This window comes from Microplitis demolitor, chromosome 8 (assembly GCF_026212275.2).
Source record: "Microplitis demolitor isolate Queensland-Clemson2020A chromosome 8, iyMicDemo2.1a, whole genome shotgun sequence".
Taxonomy (NCBI): domain Eukaryota; kingdom Metazoa; phylum Arthropoda; class Insecta; order Hymenoptera; family Braconidae; genus Microplitis; species Microplitis demolitor.
The window spans coordinates 1,288,413-1,306,088 of NC_068552.1; the positions used below are offsets into that span (position 1 = coordinate 1,288,413).

At 28.1% G+C, this 17,676-nt stretch overlaps 2 protein-coding genes across 2 annotated transcripts in view; one reads left to right on the plus strand and one right to left on the minus strand.

Moving 5' to 3' along the window:
* LOC103568646 (glutamate receptor ionotropic, kainate 2) overlaps positions 1-17,676 on the minus strand; it is a 178,964-nt gene that overhangs the window by 40,645 nt on the left and 120,643 nt on the right. The window contains exons 8-12 of the mRNA XM_053741606.1: positions 10,320-10,523; positions 9,156-9,359; positions 7,357-7,461; positions 912-1,169; positions 510-689 (exon numbers count right to left, since the gene is read on the minus strand). Of these exons, the coding sequence (XP_053597581.1) occupies positions 510-689; positions 912-1,169; positions 7,357-7,461; positions 9,156-9,359; positions 10,320-10,523 (951 nt within the window). The remainder of the gene's footprint in view (positions 1-509; positions 690-911; positions 1,170-7,356; positions 7,462-9,155; positions 9,360-10,319; positions 10,524-17,676) is intronic.
* On the plus strand, positions 12,403-16,543 carry LOC103568645 (uncharacterized). Its single transcript, XM_014444298.2, has 3 exons — positions 12,403-12,571; positions 14,135-14,251; positions 14,324-16,543. The coding sequence occupies exons 1-3, from the start codon at positions 12,523-12,525 to the stop codon at positions 14,524-14,526; spliced, it is 369 nt and encodes a 122-aa protein (XP_014299784.1). The 5' UTR covers positions 12,403-12,522; the 3' UTR covers positions 14,527-16,543.

A 17,676-nucleotide genomic window follows, 5' to 3' on the forward strand; every position in this document is an offset into this window, starting at 1 on the left:
CTAAAATCATAATAAAATTTATACACTCTAGGATTGGTAGAGTTTCGCATCCTTCGTAATTTTTTATCGTATTAAGCTTGATAATTTGAGTTTATTTCGACAACAAATAAAAATATTACTCGAACATTAATATGACAAAATCAGATTTTCGTAATACAACTCCAGCTATGTTATTCTCATGGCTGTGTTACATACATTGTGTCGTGCGACATGGTAGTACACCCCATTCATTATACTTTTATGGAAATTTATGGAAATGGAAGTCAGCGTAGTGGAAGCTTTCACTAGAAGTTTAGAAGAGCAAAATTGTTTATTGTGTGTATGTCGGCACAATTTTAAAAAATGAGCAACACGACTCACGACAAAATTACCTCACCTAAATAAATAACAAAATTATTTTAAAAAAAGGTCTCTTGTTTCACAATCAATGCAAATGGAAAATTAAACACTCGAATATAATAATAAAAAAAATAAAGTAGCAGTTGTAGCACCGGTTGGCGAGAGCCTACCTGCAAAGGGCACTTGCAGCTCGGACACGGTGGCGGTTCTACCCATTCATAAGGTGAGAGACGCGCCACAATCCAAATTGATATGGAAACGACCACATATGCGCCCAGCATCGATAACCAAACCTCCACTGCGAGAGGGTTCATAAATGAGAAGAGTCGAGAAGGCGCGCGTTTGGTGGCCTAGAGCATTTACACGGTTTACTAATAGCAATAATTTTTTTTTTTTATTTTTAAACCTATTTATTAAATTAAGTCAAGCTCCGCAATTTCAGCCAGTCTATTTCTAAACGCAGTCCTAAAAAGAACTAAATAAATAATGATATTAAGTTTTGATGTGAGTATAAAAAGACAAAAAGGAAAAGGAATCAAAGGATAAGGGATGATGAATCGACGTTGATATACCTTGGGATTAAGACCGCTGCCCTGTCGTAAAAATGTCCCGGTGATGAACCAGAAACTGTTGCTGACATTGAACTGGTTCTCGATGACATCACTCTCGGCTAAACAGGGATGGGGATTATTCCATTCATAAGGGCTGAAGCGGGCCATAACGAAGAGAGTAAAGCTGACGAGCATGTACGCTGCCAGAACGTAGAGCCATATTTCAACGGCCAGTGGATTCATGAAGGAAAACAGTCGAGTGGGCTGGCTGGATGGTACCTAAATTATTTTAGGCTACAACTTTAATTAAAACGACCTCATCGGCAATTCCATGCTGGGCTTAATAATCAAACCAATTATTGTATCTATATATTTAGTCATCAATGTCGAGTTATTTTTTTAATATTCTATAAAAGAAAAAAAATTAAATTCAAGTAATTATTTTTCTTGTTTTTTAAAATACTCAAAATAAGTCATTTTATTTATAAAATTAAATTTAAAGTTGGTATTTTAAGAAAAATATTCTGACTTTCTAAGTAAATATATTTATTCAATGTTGATACGTTCTCAAATTTATCGCAATAAAAAACTTCAGAGGAATTTTTTGGTTAAGAAAAAAAAAGGAATTGAAGAAAGATATGATAAAAAATTATAAGAAAGTTTGTTTTTATGGCAAACTGAAATTTCTCATAAGGATCCCCATGAAAAAAGATTTTATACAACTATATACAATTATATATGTGAATTACAACAATTGGATAGAGGTGATGCATAATTATATAAAATTTTTATATAATTATATACAGTTATAGAAAATCGTAAATAATTCTATACGAAAATGTGTATATTTGTATAAAATTATATAGAATTGTATATAATTATATATAAATGTATATGTTTGTATACAATTATATAGAATTGTTTATAATTACATATAATCTATGCGAATACAGTATGTAATTATATACGATTCTATGTATTTATATACAATTGTATATAATTATATGTAATCTATACGAATGCAGTATGTAATTATATACAAATGTATATGTTTGTATAAAATTATATCAAATTGTATATAATTTTATGTAAATGTATATGTTTGTATACAATTATATAGAATTGTTCATAATTACATATAATCTATGCGAATACAGTATGAAATTATATACGATTCTATGTATTTATATACAATTATATATAATTATATATAAATGTATATGTTTGTATACAATTATATAGAATTGTTCATAATTATATATAATCTATGCGAATGCAGTATGAAGTTACATAAGATTCTATGTATTTATATACAATTATATATAATTATATATAAATGTATATGTTTGTATACAATTATATAGAATTGTTCATAATTATATATAATCTATGCGAATGCAGTATGAAGTTACATAAGATTCTATGTATTTATATACAATTGTATATAATTATATATAATCTACAAGAATACAGTACGTAATCATATGCATTTCTATATATTTATATACAATTGTATAGAATTATATATAATTATACATAATCTATACAAATACAGTATGTAATAATATAAAAATGTGTATACAAATAAGATAAAATTATATACGATTATATAATTATATACGTATACAAATGGATCGGGCCATTTTTTCTATCCAATCTTATAAAATATTTTTTTATCGAGATCCATAAAAATATAAAATATATTAATTTTTTGAGAGCTACTCCTATAAACTATGAAATATTAAAATTTTATTATTTTGTTGTTTAAATTTATATTTAAGATCATAAACAATGAATAACTTAAGAGTTTATTAAAAACATGATTTTCAATAAGCCTCTATAGTTGAGCGTGCGTAGGTCATAAGTTTTGCGCGATTGGTCTGGGTTCGAATCTCGGGTTGGGTAAATTTTTCCACTAAAAATATATGAGATTTAAAATTTCTCATAGCATAATTCCTAGCAAGAAAAAAATACATTGTTTCTAAAAGTTACTTTTTCTCTCAGTGCAACATTGAATTAATTAATTTTATAAGTACATTTATTAGAGCATAATAATTAAAAAAAAAAATCTAACACTGTTAATCAAATTTCTTGTTACCGTCGTAGAGTTTTCGTAATTAAGAAAAATATTAAGTTAGTTGAGAAATCCAACGTCCGACAATTAATAAAATGAAAAATACATAGTTGATTAAGTGACTGTATTTGTATGCTCACGAATTGAAACAAGAAAAAGTAATGAAATGAAAATTGTATCTTGGCTTTAAAAGCGAGCACAGATAATTGTAAATAAATATTTATTAATTTACACAGAGTAGAGAAATACTAGTATGGCAAGACGAGCATAAAAAAGTAGTAACACTCATCAAATTGAGTTTCTTGTATCCAGTCAGTAGATTACTATTAAAATAATATCGCTTCAACTAAATATATAACCATTTTAATGTATCAATTTGATAAAAATAATTAAATGCATTTAATTTTATCGTTACTATTTTAATTGCAATTATAGCCAAGTTATAAATTGCTATTAATAAATTCGCGAGAAATAAAATGACAGAGATAAAACCCGGGTTGAAAAATTTAATCTGTTTTAAATCAAATAAAAATTTTAAGTTATTTATATTCAATTTTATTTCCTATTTATATTTAATCATGAGAAATTTAATCGAGTTTCGCCTGTACTTTTCCTTACTTAGACTATTTTCAGACTTGTTTTCTATAATTGTTTGTCTGGTTTTAATCAACTCTCCACTAAAAGAAAAAAGTTTATATTTTCCTTAAAAAATCATATATATATATATATATATATATATATATATATATATATGTGTGTTTTGGTTACTTATGTGCTAGGCAATTATTTCCATTAATATGGAGTAAAATAATTATTTTAGTTAAGTAGGGGAGAAGGGTGGGGTCTAAATGGCCTTTCAAATTTTGGGGACCCATTTTGCCCCAAAATCATTCGAGGCACTCAAAATTTTAAGAAGCCCTCTCCCCTTCCTTATTAGTAGAGAGTGGGACAAAATGGGCTGACATTTATATTACATATAAGCCCTCATTTCTTAAGGGCCCCCCCTTCCCTATTTTGTTTAGTTGGTTCATAAGAAGAAAAAAATTTTATTTTGTCAAAAAAATATTATTAGACATGCCTATTTTTTATATAATATTGTTTAGGTTAAGTTTATTCCTTAAAAAACGCTTTTTTTTTGTGAGTAATAGTTTTACCCAACCCGGGATTCGAACCCAGTCCGACCGCGCAAGACTTATGACCTACGCGCGCTTCGCCACTGTGGCTCATTAGAAATCATACTCTTAATAAACTCTTGTTATTCATCGATATTTGTCATCTTAAGTATTAATTTACACAACTAAATAATAAAATTTAAATATTAAATAGTTTTCAGAAGTAGCTTTCGAAAAAATTGATATATTTTATACTTTTATTAATACCATTGACAGATTTCATGTTTTTTGTGCAAAGCAATAGTTTTCTTAAAATAACAACTTCCGGTTTTATTTCAAATAATCATTTGAATTTAATTTTTTTTATCAGAGTAGATCAAAATCAGACTTTTTTCTTAAAATGTTCCGCCATCTTTTGTATTTATTAAAACCAAAATTAGACTTATACTATCTACTACTTGTATTAGTCTGTTTTTGATCGTCTTTGATCCAAAAACGTCTAAAAATTTTTACAAAAATTAAAAGACTGGTCAATTAGTTCAAGTACAATTTAGTTAAACTGAAAATCAGATCGAATTTTTCGACCCGTGAATATTTGACAATTTCGAAACCAATGTACACTTGAATTCATTAAAAATTACCCTTGACAGACACAAACGACTTAAAACTCGTAAAATATTACCTGTGACATTGATTTGATGAAATTTAATTAAAATCAAGTTTTGATAAAACAAAAAAAAAAATAGAAAAATCGTTTTAATATCGATCTCTGAATTCGTTAAATCAAAAAAAATAACACATGGAATTTAATAAGATCTAATTACAATTTTTTTTTTTTTTTACAAATTTTTAAAACCTCCTTCGAAATAGAAATTTTTTATTTTCAAAGTTCACAATATTTTTTTTTCAATCTATGTCAAGTACAGATCGAAAGAACGAACAAATACACTAACGGATTCAGATCTCTATTGATCTAAATTTTCTTTCCCCGGCAAAGAAGGGACAAAATAAATTGCCTAAAATAAATATTTCAATAGTGGAATTTTTTTTTCTACTATTTGTACGTTTTATTTCTCGTTAAATAAATATTTGTTACCAATACGAGCCAGTCATGATAAAAAAAAAAAAAAAAAAAAAAAAAAAAAAAAAAAAAAAATGTTGGGAATTTGGCGTGAATTGATCACTCTACAAATAATACAATCAAATAACATTATTTGATTCGAAATTCTCACTCTCTACAAATAAAACGGTAAATCTACAGAATACGGGGACTACATATTTTAAAGCTCCAAGTGCTTATAATGAAAAGTTACATAATTAACTTTTTTTCAAAAATTATGGTACGTAATTAAGCTTGCCCAGTTTAATTCCATTTTTAAATTTCCCGCCTTTTTGTCAGATGGCGCGCTTTTTTAAATCCTACTGTTGCGCTAGTGCTGCCAGTAGTTGATGGAAAGAAAAAAGGAAAGAATAATAACAATAGTAAAATAAAAATGGCAGCTAAATTTTTTGTGAATCAAATTCTTATTGTTTTTATTAATTGCAATTAAACTGAAGAGAATTGGGAGGTAATTTACTTAAAGGTTCTCGTAGTTACAATATAATCCGGAATTGGAGCCCGTGGCAATTATCATATTGCTGTTATTTTATTGATAATATGATGTTCAACCGACCAAACAGATGCGAATAGTACAGTATCTACCTCCCTCTACTGGTGGGAGTTTTAACGAAGCTCACTACAGACTTTTAGTTCCGTCTCTACTAGTATAGATGTAGCCTAAGGCAGAAGTATGTTAACAACTCGTCTTACTCATGAGTCTGTTGGCGTACCCAAGACAGAACAATTACACATTATGGCATATTATAGACATTAGTTAAGTTTTGGTGGTTGACTTAAGAACCAATACATGGAAAAACAAGCACATTTTGCCAGATAGTGCGTGTTTGCGTGGAACTTTGAAATAACAACGATCATGAAATTAATCACATTTCTAATATGAAAGGGTTAGACTATTTAGAACTATTAATGCTTATATAAAACCTAATCAAGGAAATTAACCTATCCATCGACGAGTACTTGTTGGCAAGACCTGTTTCAGACATGTTTTTCATTTTAACGTAAATTCTTTGAAACTACACTGTCTTTAGTGTCTGTCAAGGGTTAACTTCGATGAATAATAGACTGATTCAAAAAAATCGACTATTTTTTGTTTTCTTCATTATATCGAAAATATTGTTGGAAATGACGAAAAAAAAATACTGTGAAAGTTTGAGCTCTTATTATTAATATTAACAGCTGCCGCATCGCAATTTTCTATTTCCCGTTTAAATAACATGGGAAAATTTATTTTTTAAGCTTTGGAATTTTGTAGCTCACGGTGGGGCCAATACTTTTGAATGTTAAAGACATATTCTTATGGGAAATTTGACGCTCTATAAAAAAGGTATCTTATGATTTTTCGATATTTTTATTTCTTCAAAAGTTATTCGAAGTTAAAGTTATATTGACGAAAAATTTTTACATTTTTTAAATTTTTCGACGCAACCATCAATTTTTTTTGAAAATTTTATAGGACCTTTTTTGTAGAGCATTTTATTTACTATAACTTATCTTAGAGAAAATTTTCGATATTTTTCACAAGTCATAAGTTATTTGCAATTAACTGAAAATTTCAATATAATTACTTTTAAGCTACAATATTTAGATTTTTTAAGAAGATTTCCAATTAATTGCAAATAACTTACGACTTGTGAAAAATATCGAAAATTTTTATTAAGATAAGTTATAGTAAATAAAATGCTCTACAAACAAGGTCCTATAAAATTTTCCAAAAAAATTGATGGTTGCGTCGAAAAATTTAATAAATGTAAAAATTTATCGTCAATATAACTTTAACTTTGAATAACTTTTGAAGAAATAAAAATATCGAAAAATTATAAGATACCTTTTTTATAGAGCGTCAAATTTCCCATAAGAATATGTCTTTAACATTCAAAAGTACTGGCCCCACCGTGAGCTACAAAATTCCAAAGCTTAAAAAATAAATTTTTCCATGATATTTAAACGGGAAATAGAAAATTGCGATGCGGCAGCTGTTAATATTAATAATAAGAGCTCAAACTTTTACAATATTTTTTTTTCGTCATTTCCAACAATATTTTCAATATAATGAAGAAGAAAAAAAATAGGGGATTTTTTTGAATCAGTCTAATGAATAATTTAAATAGTACGAGTTGAATAAACTATTAGTGTTAATGGATCAATAGCATTGTAACTCACCTTAAAAAGTATTCCGATTCCTAAATTCATGAACGGCTTTGTGAAGTCAATGACGCTCTCTCTAGCGTAGTTAATAGTCATAGAAGCGACGGCAAGATCAGCTCTCTGAAAATTAAAATGATAATATTTTATGCTGAAAACTACATGTGCGCTTCCGAAATTTTGAATTTTCAAGAACAAGTGAAAAGTTTGTACGAACATCGTATTAGAGTATTCTTCCGTGAAATATGAAATGTACTGATAAATTTGAATAACAAATTGGGGAATTTATATGATAATTATTAGCATATGTATAACACATATATTTATGAAAAAGTTAATAAGTTGAAAAATTCATTGAATTGTTCTCTAAGGCAATTTAATATTTATAGAAAGCCATCTGACGCATACATAATTTTTCAAAGTTTTTTATTGGCACATTGATTATATCGTAAAAACATCTTTATTAAAAATGAAGAGAAATCAAAGTTTGTTCATATAACGTCTGACGTTTTGCGTACCATCAGTGAATTTTAATAATCCAAGATTTTTATATTCAAATATCGGGAAATATTATTAAGTAACATCTGTAGCTTATTCTATGAGTTGAAACGTTTGCATATAAAAATTTCATAAGAAGTTAAATTAAAAATAACGCCCAAAATGTGTGTATGGGAAAACGGGGTCACGAACCAGTAAGCTTAAAAAATCGAAAAAAATATGAAAATGAGTCGTCCTTGGAATTATATTTTAGTACACTAAACCTTAGTCTGATCAAAATTTCGAACCAATATGATGATTCAATTTTGAAAAATTCAAGTTTTTGTGTTTTTAGGCATCTGAACTTTTTTTTCAGCTCTTGACAAATTGTTAAATAATTTTTTAATTTTCAAGTGTAATCTTAAAATTTTTTTGTAATACCTTCATACATATATTAGTCATAAATTTCTAACTTTACTTCTAGTAAAATAGTTCTTGAATATTTTTTTTTAAACTAATTATTTCAATAAAATCATATGGGGTAAATTGAACCAGTACTCTCGGGGACGGTTGAACCACACGAATCACACTGTGAGCATCAGACATGCGCGCGCATCTTGACAGAATGTGAAAACAAGCTAACCTAACCAAGAAAAAAAATAATTATATTGACAGAAGTTTTAAAAGTGATTGTTATAACATATAATGTTATATAAAATAATAAATATTATTAGAAGTGTTGTAATTTTAGTTTTCAGCTGTAAGGAATAGTAAATTATTCATTAAAGTCATTCGTTTGTGGTTCTAATACTCTTGGTTCAATTGTCCCCGACTAGTGGTTCAATCGCCCCCGCAAGGGGACGAATGGACCATTTGATGCAGTTGTACAATTCCGTATTTATTAAAAATTTTCACCATTTGTTAAGTTATGTGCTTATGAGAAATGATAGTCTACAATAAATTATAATTTCGTAAAAAAAAAGTTATCATTTTGCTTTTATTCATATAAAAAAAAAAATGTTAAAGTATTTTTAGTTCAATTGACTACACTCTCCCCTACATTGAACAAATTTACGAGGTAAGCGCTGATTGAATGCCGAGCGAATCTATTTTTTATATAATTAATTTCTCTGAGAGATAAATTTAATAATAATTTTATATAAAAATTATTTGAATTAAATATAAATTTATTCTATTAAAACTAAAACTTTGTAAGCAGAGTGAATAAAAATTAAAATATACGTAATTTTTTTTTTTTTTTTTTTTTTTTTCATTAAAACCTCATTCGTAACTTTTTATAGAATATAAATTTTTAATGTACATATTTCAATAAAAAATACCTTTTCCATCAGCTCGCGTACAATTCCATTCCATTCTTTCGTTTCTGGGTCATAAACACCATACATGTGATCAGGTACTAGTTTAATAACATATTGAAATCCCACTTGACCAGCTATCCACTTGAGTAAATCTATGCAAAAGCCCTCGAATCGTGCGTTTCCTGTTAGGTTTTTATCTTCTCTTACCATAACATATGGCTTTTCCTATAATTCAAATGAAAAAATAATAATAATAAATATACACGAATATAGGTGTTCTGTAAGCGTCGACGGCTTTATGTTAAAGACGTATAAAAACTTATATTTTTTATTTTTAGACGCTTTGAAACTGACCCTTGTATGTTCACGCGACTTTTTTTTTTTTTTTTTTTTTTCATATAATACATTCTCTTAAGTACTTGATAAAAACAATAAGTAATGCTTGAAAAGTCGATAATATTTTTTCAAATATAATCGCGCATTCACTGTAAGAACGAGTAATTTTCTTCTTTAATATGAATGTAATGACAGCGAAAAGTACATTTTCAATAGGTTTTTATAAGATGCTTAAATAATAATTAGCGAATATAAATGAAGAAATCACCTTATTGTATTTATTTTTACTACATAGTCCTCTTTGTAGCTAATTATTTTTGACTTATCAAACCAGCACTATTTTGGAGCATAAAATCTAGTAACATTGTCTTAAATAAATTACTTGATGAAGACCTTAAACAAGTTTCTCATGTAAAATTATATTGAACATTAAGTGGGCGCCACCCAATTTATTTTACTAATGTTGAATAGACGATTCAATGTCCGGTATCTTATGAAATTCTGCAGCTAGTCTGAGCTAATGATTCAGCAAATATTGCTACAGATTTACTTAAGGCATCTTGCCTCTGACTTGTCCAAGACATGATACAGATTTATGTAAGATCTTACAAATGCCCTTAGGGTCGAGACAACATTAAATATAATATTATCGGTTGGTTAGTAACACTCAATACTCATGTTTCAGAGTCCGAAATTCGAGTATTACTTGATCGTACTATAGTTATTTAAGATAATATTCTATTAGACTGAAAAATATTATGTTACGAATCTAATTTGGTTTTTGTGATATTCATTCTATTAAAATTTAAACATAATTTTTTTTCGATTCTTTTAAATAACCTGTCTTACCTCACGTGTCATTACGACGAGTGTAATATTCGCATAAGTTTTATCGTAAAATGCTTCTAAGTCAGTAACGTTTATGCCTAAACCTGGCCGCCATTCCCCAACTTTTACCAACTCTTCTTTTTTTAGCTTTAGAAGATCCAATTTAAAATTGTTCCTTTTCCCTTCATTGAACTCGATACGACCAGTCAAGCCATTAAGTCCAGCCTGAAAACAATAAATTATAATTCATTTATTAAATTACAAAGATAACAAATTTATTTTATTAAAAATACGATCGAGTACAAGATTATCTATAACGTAACCCAGGGCAAAATAAAACGCCATTTTTTAGAAAAAACATATTTATTGTTTAAGTATGAATCATACGCGACTATTCTTCCCTCATCATGAATGGTCATGCGTGATTGAACATGATTTTACATAATCATGCATGCCATTGCATGAATCATACAGTGCCATGAATGATCATTGATGATTGAGTTTGGTCATGCATGATATTGCATAAATCATGCATGTTGGTTCTTTCCTCGCCATACATGATCATGCATGATTGAACGTCTTTGCATAGCCATGTATGATTTTGCACAAATCATGCATGATTGAACATATTTGCATGGTCATGCACAATATTGCACGAATCATGCATGTTAGTTCTTTCCTCGTCATATATGATCATGCATGATTGATCGTGGTTTTGCATGGCCATTCATGATATTGCATGAATCATGCATGTTGGTTCTTTCCTCATCATATATGATCATGCATGATTGATCGTGGTTTTGCATGGCTATGCATGATATTGCACAAATCATGTATGATTGAACGTGGCTTTGTATAATCATGCATGATATTGCATGAATCATGCATGTTGGTTCTTTCCTCGCCATACATGATCATGCATGATTGAACGTATTTGCATGGCCATGCATGATATTACACAAACCATGCATGATTGAACGTGACTTTGTATGATCATGCATGATATTGCATGAATCATGCATGTTGGTTCTTTCCTCGCCATACATGATCATGCATGATTGAACGTATTTGCATGGCCATGCATGATATTACACAAACCATGCATGATTGAACGTGGCTTTTTAGGATCATGCATGATATTGCATGAATCATGCATGTTGGTTCTTTCCTCGCCATACATGATCATGCATGATTGAACGTGGCTTTGCATGGCCATGCATGATGCATAAATCATGCATGTTGATTCTTTCCTCGTCATACATGATTATGCATGATTGAACGTGGCTTTGTTCGACCACGCGACCCTTAGCGTGAATCGTGCAAAATCATGCCTGGATCATGTTTGAATCATGCACGATCATGCATGATCATGCATGGCAATTTTTTCCCGGGTTGTTTAAAAATGCTTAGTTAAGGTTCTAAAAACTAAATGGGGCAAAATGGTCAAACCGGACGGTGCGGAAAATTTCATTGTTTTTTTTTTTTTTTTAGAAATAAAAAAGTTTTGGAAATGAAATTGAATGTGATGTTCGCAGCTCATCAAATTATTTTGCAAATTTTTCTCGGGTTCAAAAATCAATTTTTTTTCATAAAATTTTGGGAGTACCCCATTTCGCCTCTCCCTACCTGTATAATAAAGATCCAATATGAGTCATATTACCAATATATTTTTATTAAATTTAGTAATGACAAAATATTATTTATCAGCATGAGTCAAATAAAAATCCTCATGACAAACACACTTTTTTTAAAAATCAAGTAATCGACATAGTCCGTAAAAGAACAAAAGCTATAAAAATTTCTTAAGTAAAATAATTATTTCGTCATTAAAGTGATTACTAAACCACTTATCGACGAGTCAGTGTATGAGTAGACAAAATCATCTATGAATTTAATAATTTTAAATCATTGTCTATGTATTGGTAATAGTCGTTAATTGAATTCATTTAATGGCCGTAAAAATAAGTATAGAACGCATTATATTCCAAGTGTAAGTATGCCACATATGCTAGTACAGTGACGCACCTATTCATTTTAACGGATAAGTTAATAGATATCTTATCTGTCCTGATTTACTCCCACACTCGACTGGTATGTGGAAATTTTACCTAATCTCACGTACGTGTGCATTTTTAAAAATATCCACCAGTTCCTAGTTTAAAGTTAGCGAGCGAGTATCTTTTATTTTTTATTCGGTCAATTGTTGGTATCTACCTTCAAAATCATGAAGTACCTGGTGCTTTTTACTGTTGTTGCGGCTTTATTCGTTACTGGTAAATGAAATTATAATTACTAACACACTGAGATAAAAATTAAACTGAAGAAATTATTTTTCTTGTTTCTATAAATACTCAAAATAAGTTATTTTTTTCTAAAATACTCTAAACTTCAAAATGCGACGCAATGAAAAATTTTTTTTAACCGATTTTCAAATTCCGGAAAACACAAATAAAACAACAATTTACTTTTAAAACTACAAATTAACGTTTTTGACCCATTTGTAATCTTTTTTTGACACTCATTTAAAAATCGATTTGGCTGATGAGACTTAAGGAATAATTGGGGGTGGCTACAATTTCCGGCTGACATGCGAATCATTCGATAAATGTAGATCTAGATTTTTTTCAATTCGTTTTTGCAAAAACATGCAATGCAGCAAATCCATGGATTTTTGTTTTGTGAAAAATGTTGCGATCTTCAGGGATAATTAAAAGTGCTAAATTTCATAATTTTTTTCAGTGTACAATACGTTCAAAAAAATCTGATTTTGAAACGTTTCTGAACACTTCTTGTTTTGTCATATTTATTGCCTGTTCTCATGAAATTTGCAAAAATTTTGAAAATCCAAAAGTGCACGACTCATAATGCTCATTTATTATGAAATAATAGAATAATAAGAAAAAAATGGCGGGAAGCACGAATAAATTTAAAATATTTAAAATTTGTTGTTTTTTTTTTTTTAATTATATTAGTAATTTTTTATAATTATAAAAGAATTTTCTTAAAATATCTCGATTAATAATAAAAAAAATATATATAAATAAAAACAAAAAAAAAGAGAATTGAAAAAAAAAAACGAAATAAAAAAAAACACGAGTCGTGCAAAAAAAAAGAAAAAAAAATTTTAATTTAAAAACAGCTGTACTAGGAAAGTGATGCGCAGGCGCCCCTGGTGGAATAAAATGTACATAATATCTATAGATATAGATATATCACCATCCATGTTAATTTTACATGGATATATATAGATATAGTCTTGTAGTTTTCGTTTTTTATTAATTGTAATTAAACGACACTTAATTAATTAATCATTCGCATTCAGTGACCTACAATCGTCGATTAGAATTTTTTTTTTAAAAAATTTAACTCAAATAATGGATTTTTTTTACAAGTTATAGTGTTTCCGGGGTTTCATACATGACGGACAGGAAAAATTTTTGACCTATTTTGGTGTTTTTTTCCGATTCTATTGCAGTAAATAAATTTTTAAAAAGTATGGAATTAATCTCCATTAAATTATCTCGACGATAGTATGCAAAATATCTTGATTCCGTGAACTAACAAGGCTATAAAAATAAAAATAGCTGCCAAAATGAGGCGAAAAAAATTTTTCGATCGTAAAGCACTCTTTGATGCTTCGCATCATGAGTCGAGCAAAATTCAAAAAAAGTTCGTCGTTGTGTCATGTTTTGAAGTTTAGAATAGACAACACTTTTTCAACATTTTTTTTTTACATGGGTGTTATTTTAAAAGTAATAAAAAAATTTTTTAAAATTACGCGCCATTTTTAAATTTAAAATTTTTTTATTAAAATATATATTCCATTTGTTTTGTAGGAGAATCTCTACAATGTTACGAGTGTAACAAGGATAAATGTGATAAGGCGTCATTGAAAACTCCAGTGAATTGTACAGGAACAGATAACTTTTGTTTCAAACAAATAGTAACTCTGAGTAAGTAATAATTATGAGTGATTATGAATTATGATATACCGCAATATTGAATTTATTCTTGTTAATTTTCAGCCGATAAAACTACTGTCACTCAGCGCGCGTGTTATTCTCCGGCCAAAGTAGCTGAGGGAATCGCAAACCTAACAAATACTGTTTCCACTGAAGTACACTTTTGTAACAAAGATTCTTGTAATAGTGTAGGAACCTTCACTGCATCATTATCCATCGTGTTTGTTACTTCGATCGCATTGATGTTTGCCAGCGATAGATGGTAATTTATTCAAATTGCCACGCTAATTGAATTATAAAAAATGTATTCTCAAGAAGTATTTAAATACATAGTAAACCGAAAATTAATGTTACATACGTTTATACTCGGATTATGATACTAAATAAATTGGTCAAAATTTATTCCATAAAATTATTTTTAAAAATATACAAATAGATTTTCAAATGGATGTAAATGTAGAACTGAATTCAAATTTCTATATGCGTATATAATATAGCATGCGACTGTATTTTTACTTGATTGTAACTTGGATAAATAAATATATAAATAGAAATTTCGTTATTTCAATCGACAGAATCAACCCGCATGGAAAAACTATATATGGTCGAACATATATTGATATATGATGAATATATGACCATATATAACGGAAAAATTATATATATATAATTATATATGTTTACTCAATATAATAATGATATATGTGACGATATAACTTCAAATGTATTACTGCCATATATTTCCATATCTGTTGCAAAATATAATGTAACAATATAATAATTTTTTATATGTGAAAGTATATAATGTAAAGTATATGATGAGATATATTATTGCTATATAATACTATGTATATTTTACTACATATATACCCTCATAAAGTATCACAATATAACTTGCCATATATATACTACCGCATATTCATGGTAATATATTATTGCTATATATCACTATGTATAATCCTACATATATGTGATATATGATAATATTATTCATTTTTCTAATGGATTCATCCGATTCTAAAATCAATTCAATAATCGATTTCAATATACTGTTCACCCTATACTGTGAAATATAATATATATTATATATCGAATCATATACTATTCCGAATATAATACAAGTTATATATCTGCGAATAATAAAATATATATCTTACTGGTATATTAAATGTTATATGTTTAATGTTATATCAAAAATGTATGACATCATTATATAATATGTTATACAATAATCAATATATGACTAATATATTTAATAAGCGGCAAAATTTTATATATCTAATTATATATGTTTACTCAATATAATTATGATATATGTGACGATATAACTTCAAATGTATTACTGCCATATATTTCCATATATGTTGCAAAATATAATGTAACAATATAATAATTTTTTATATGTGAAAGTATATGATGTAAAGTATATGATGAGATATATTATTGCTATATAATACTATGTATATTTTACTACATATATACCCTCATAAAGTATCACAATATAACTTGCCATATATATACTACCGCATATTCATGGTAATATATTATTGCTATATATCACTATGTATAATCCTACATATATGTGATATATGATAATATTATTCATTTTTCTAATGGATTCATCCGATTCTAAAATCAATTCAATAATCGATTTCAATATACTGTTCATCCTATACTGTGATATATAATATATGTTATATATCGAATCATATACTATTCCGAATATAATACAAGTTATATATCTGCGAATAATAAAATATATATCTTACTGGTATATTAAATGTTATATGTTTAATGTTATATCAAAAATGTATGACATCATTATATAATATGTTATACAATAATCCATATATGATATATATTTAATAAGCGGCAAAATTTTATATATTTGCTCATATATAATTTTATCTATTTTTATATATGCAAAGTATAATTCTCGGTATATGATCAGCTATATATAGCTTCTTTATGCGGGCGTGATAAGAGCTTCAACTGACATGCAGAAGGATCCAGGTTCGAGCCCCTATAACGATGAATAATTTTTCACCGTTAAAAAAATTAATAATCTATTAATCAGTTTTTGATTTTCAAATTTTATTTTCCGCCCAAAAAAAAGTGACCGCTTTTTCGAGCTCGTAAACAGCGAGAAGTTTTAGGATTGGCCTGAAAACTGCATTTCAAATTATTTCTTTCTAAGTTACTTTTTCATTATATATTACAATTTAATTTCTAATAATGTAGCAATAATAGTTTAACCTCAGTAATAAAAATACAAACTAATTATATTCGTAACAAATTAATTAAAACCTTCTTCTCAATTGTATTATCGGATCCACTTCAGATAAGCTGTAGCTAACAACCAATAACCAATAAGCAATATCTTTATTTTTCTTAATTCAAGGAAAATAAACTATTTACTTGCGATAAGGTTTCCATTATATCTCAGTTATAAATGTCTCGAACCACTAATCGCAAATTGCTCAAGTCCACCAAAGAGTTGAGATTTACTATACATTAAATATAACGTATTCTATTTACGTTAATCTGCTACGATGAATTGTTTGTTATTTTTGAGTATTATTTCCATAGTTTTCGTTACTGGTAATTAAATCCTAAGCAGAAAGTGATTTTTCAAAATAATTATTTTTTTTAATCCCTTGCAAGTTGAAGTTTTCAATCATTATTCATAGTGTCAAATTTCGTTGTTTTGAATTTGTGATTTTTTTTTTTTCATATTAATAGAATATATAAATATACTGAGCTTGTCGAAATTGAATTATTGTTTCGATTAGCGATATTAAATTTTATATAATTTCCTACGAATGTTTTTATGAACAAATTTCAATAGCAATGTGGTTGTGTTCTGTAATATTTTTTTTTTTTTACATACCTAAGAAATCAACCATTAAAATTTCAAATTTTCGCGCTAATTTCTTATTTCACTGAAAAAAATAATCAGTAGCAGCTACCAATTGGCAATTGGTAGCTACTACCAATTATTTCTAGGTAGCCGTTACCAATTGGCAATCAGTAGCTACTACCAATTATATCTCGGTAGCCGCTACCGATAATTTTTGGTAGCCGCTACCAACTGGCAATCAGTAGCCGCTACCAATTGGCAATCAGTAGCTACTACCAATTATTTCTCGATAGCCGCTACCGATTGGCAATCAGTAGCTATTACCAATTATTTTTCGGTAGCCGCTACCGATTATTTTTTGGTAGCTACTACCGATTATTTCAGTACTAGCTACCGAAAAAAATAAGTAGCTGTTTTTGAAAATTAGATAACTGGTATCGAAATAATCGGCAGCAGCTACCGATTGCCAACAGGTGTAGGTGCTACTGATTATTTTTTTCAGTGTGAATTGAAATCAATATATTCATATTCATAGTCATATATTCGAATTCGTCAA

Excerpts from the sequence above, each read along its gene's own strand:
- LOC103568645 (XM_014444298.2), top strand. The coding sequence starts at position 12,523 with ATGAAGTACCTGGTGCTTTTTACTGTTGTTGCGGCTTTATTCGTTACT. Across the intron at positions 12,572-14,134 it reads TGCGGCTTTATTCGTTACTG|GAGAATCTCTACAATGTTAC; the intron begins GTAAATGAAATT and ends TTTGTTTTGTAG. Across the intron at positions 14,252-14,323 it reads CAAACAAATAGTAACTCTGA|CCGATAAAACTACTGTCACT; the intron begins GTAAGTAATAAT and ends GTTAATTTTCAG.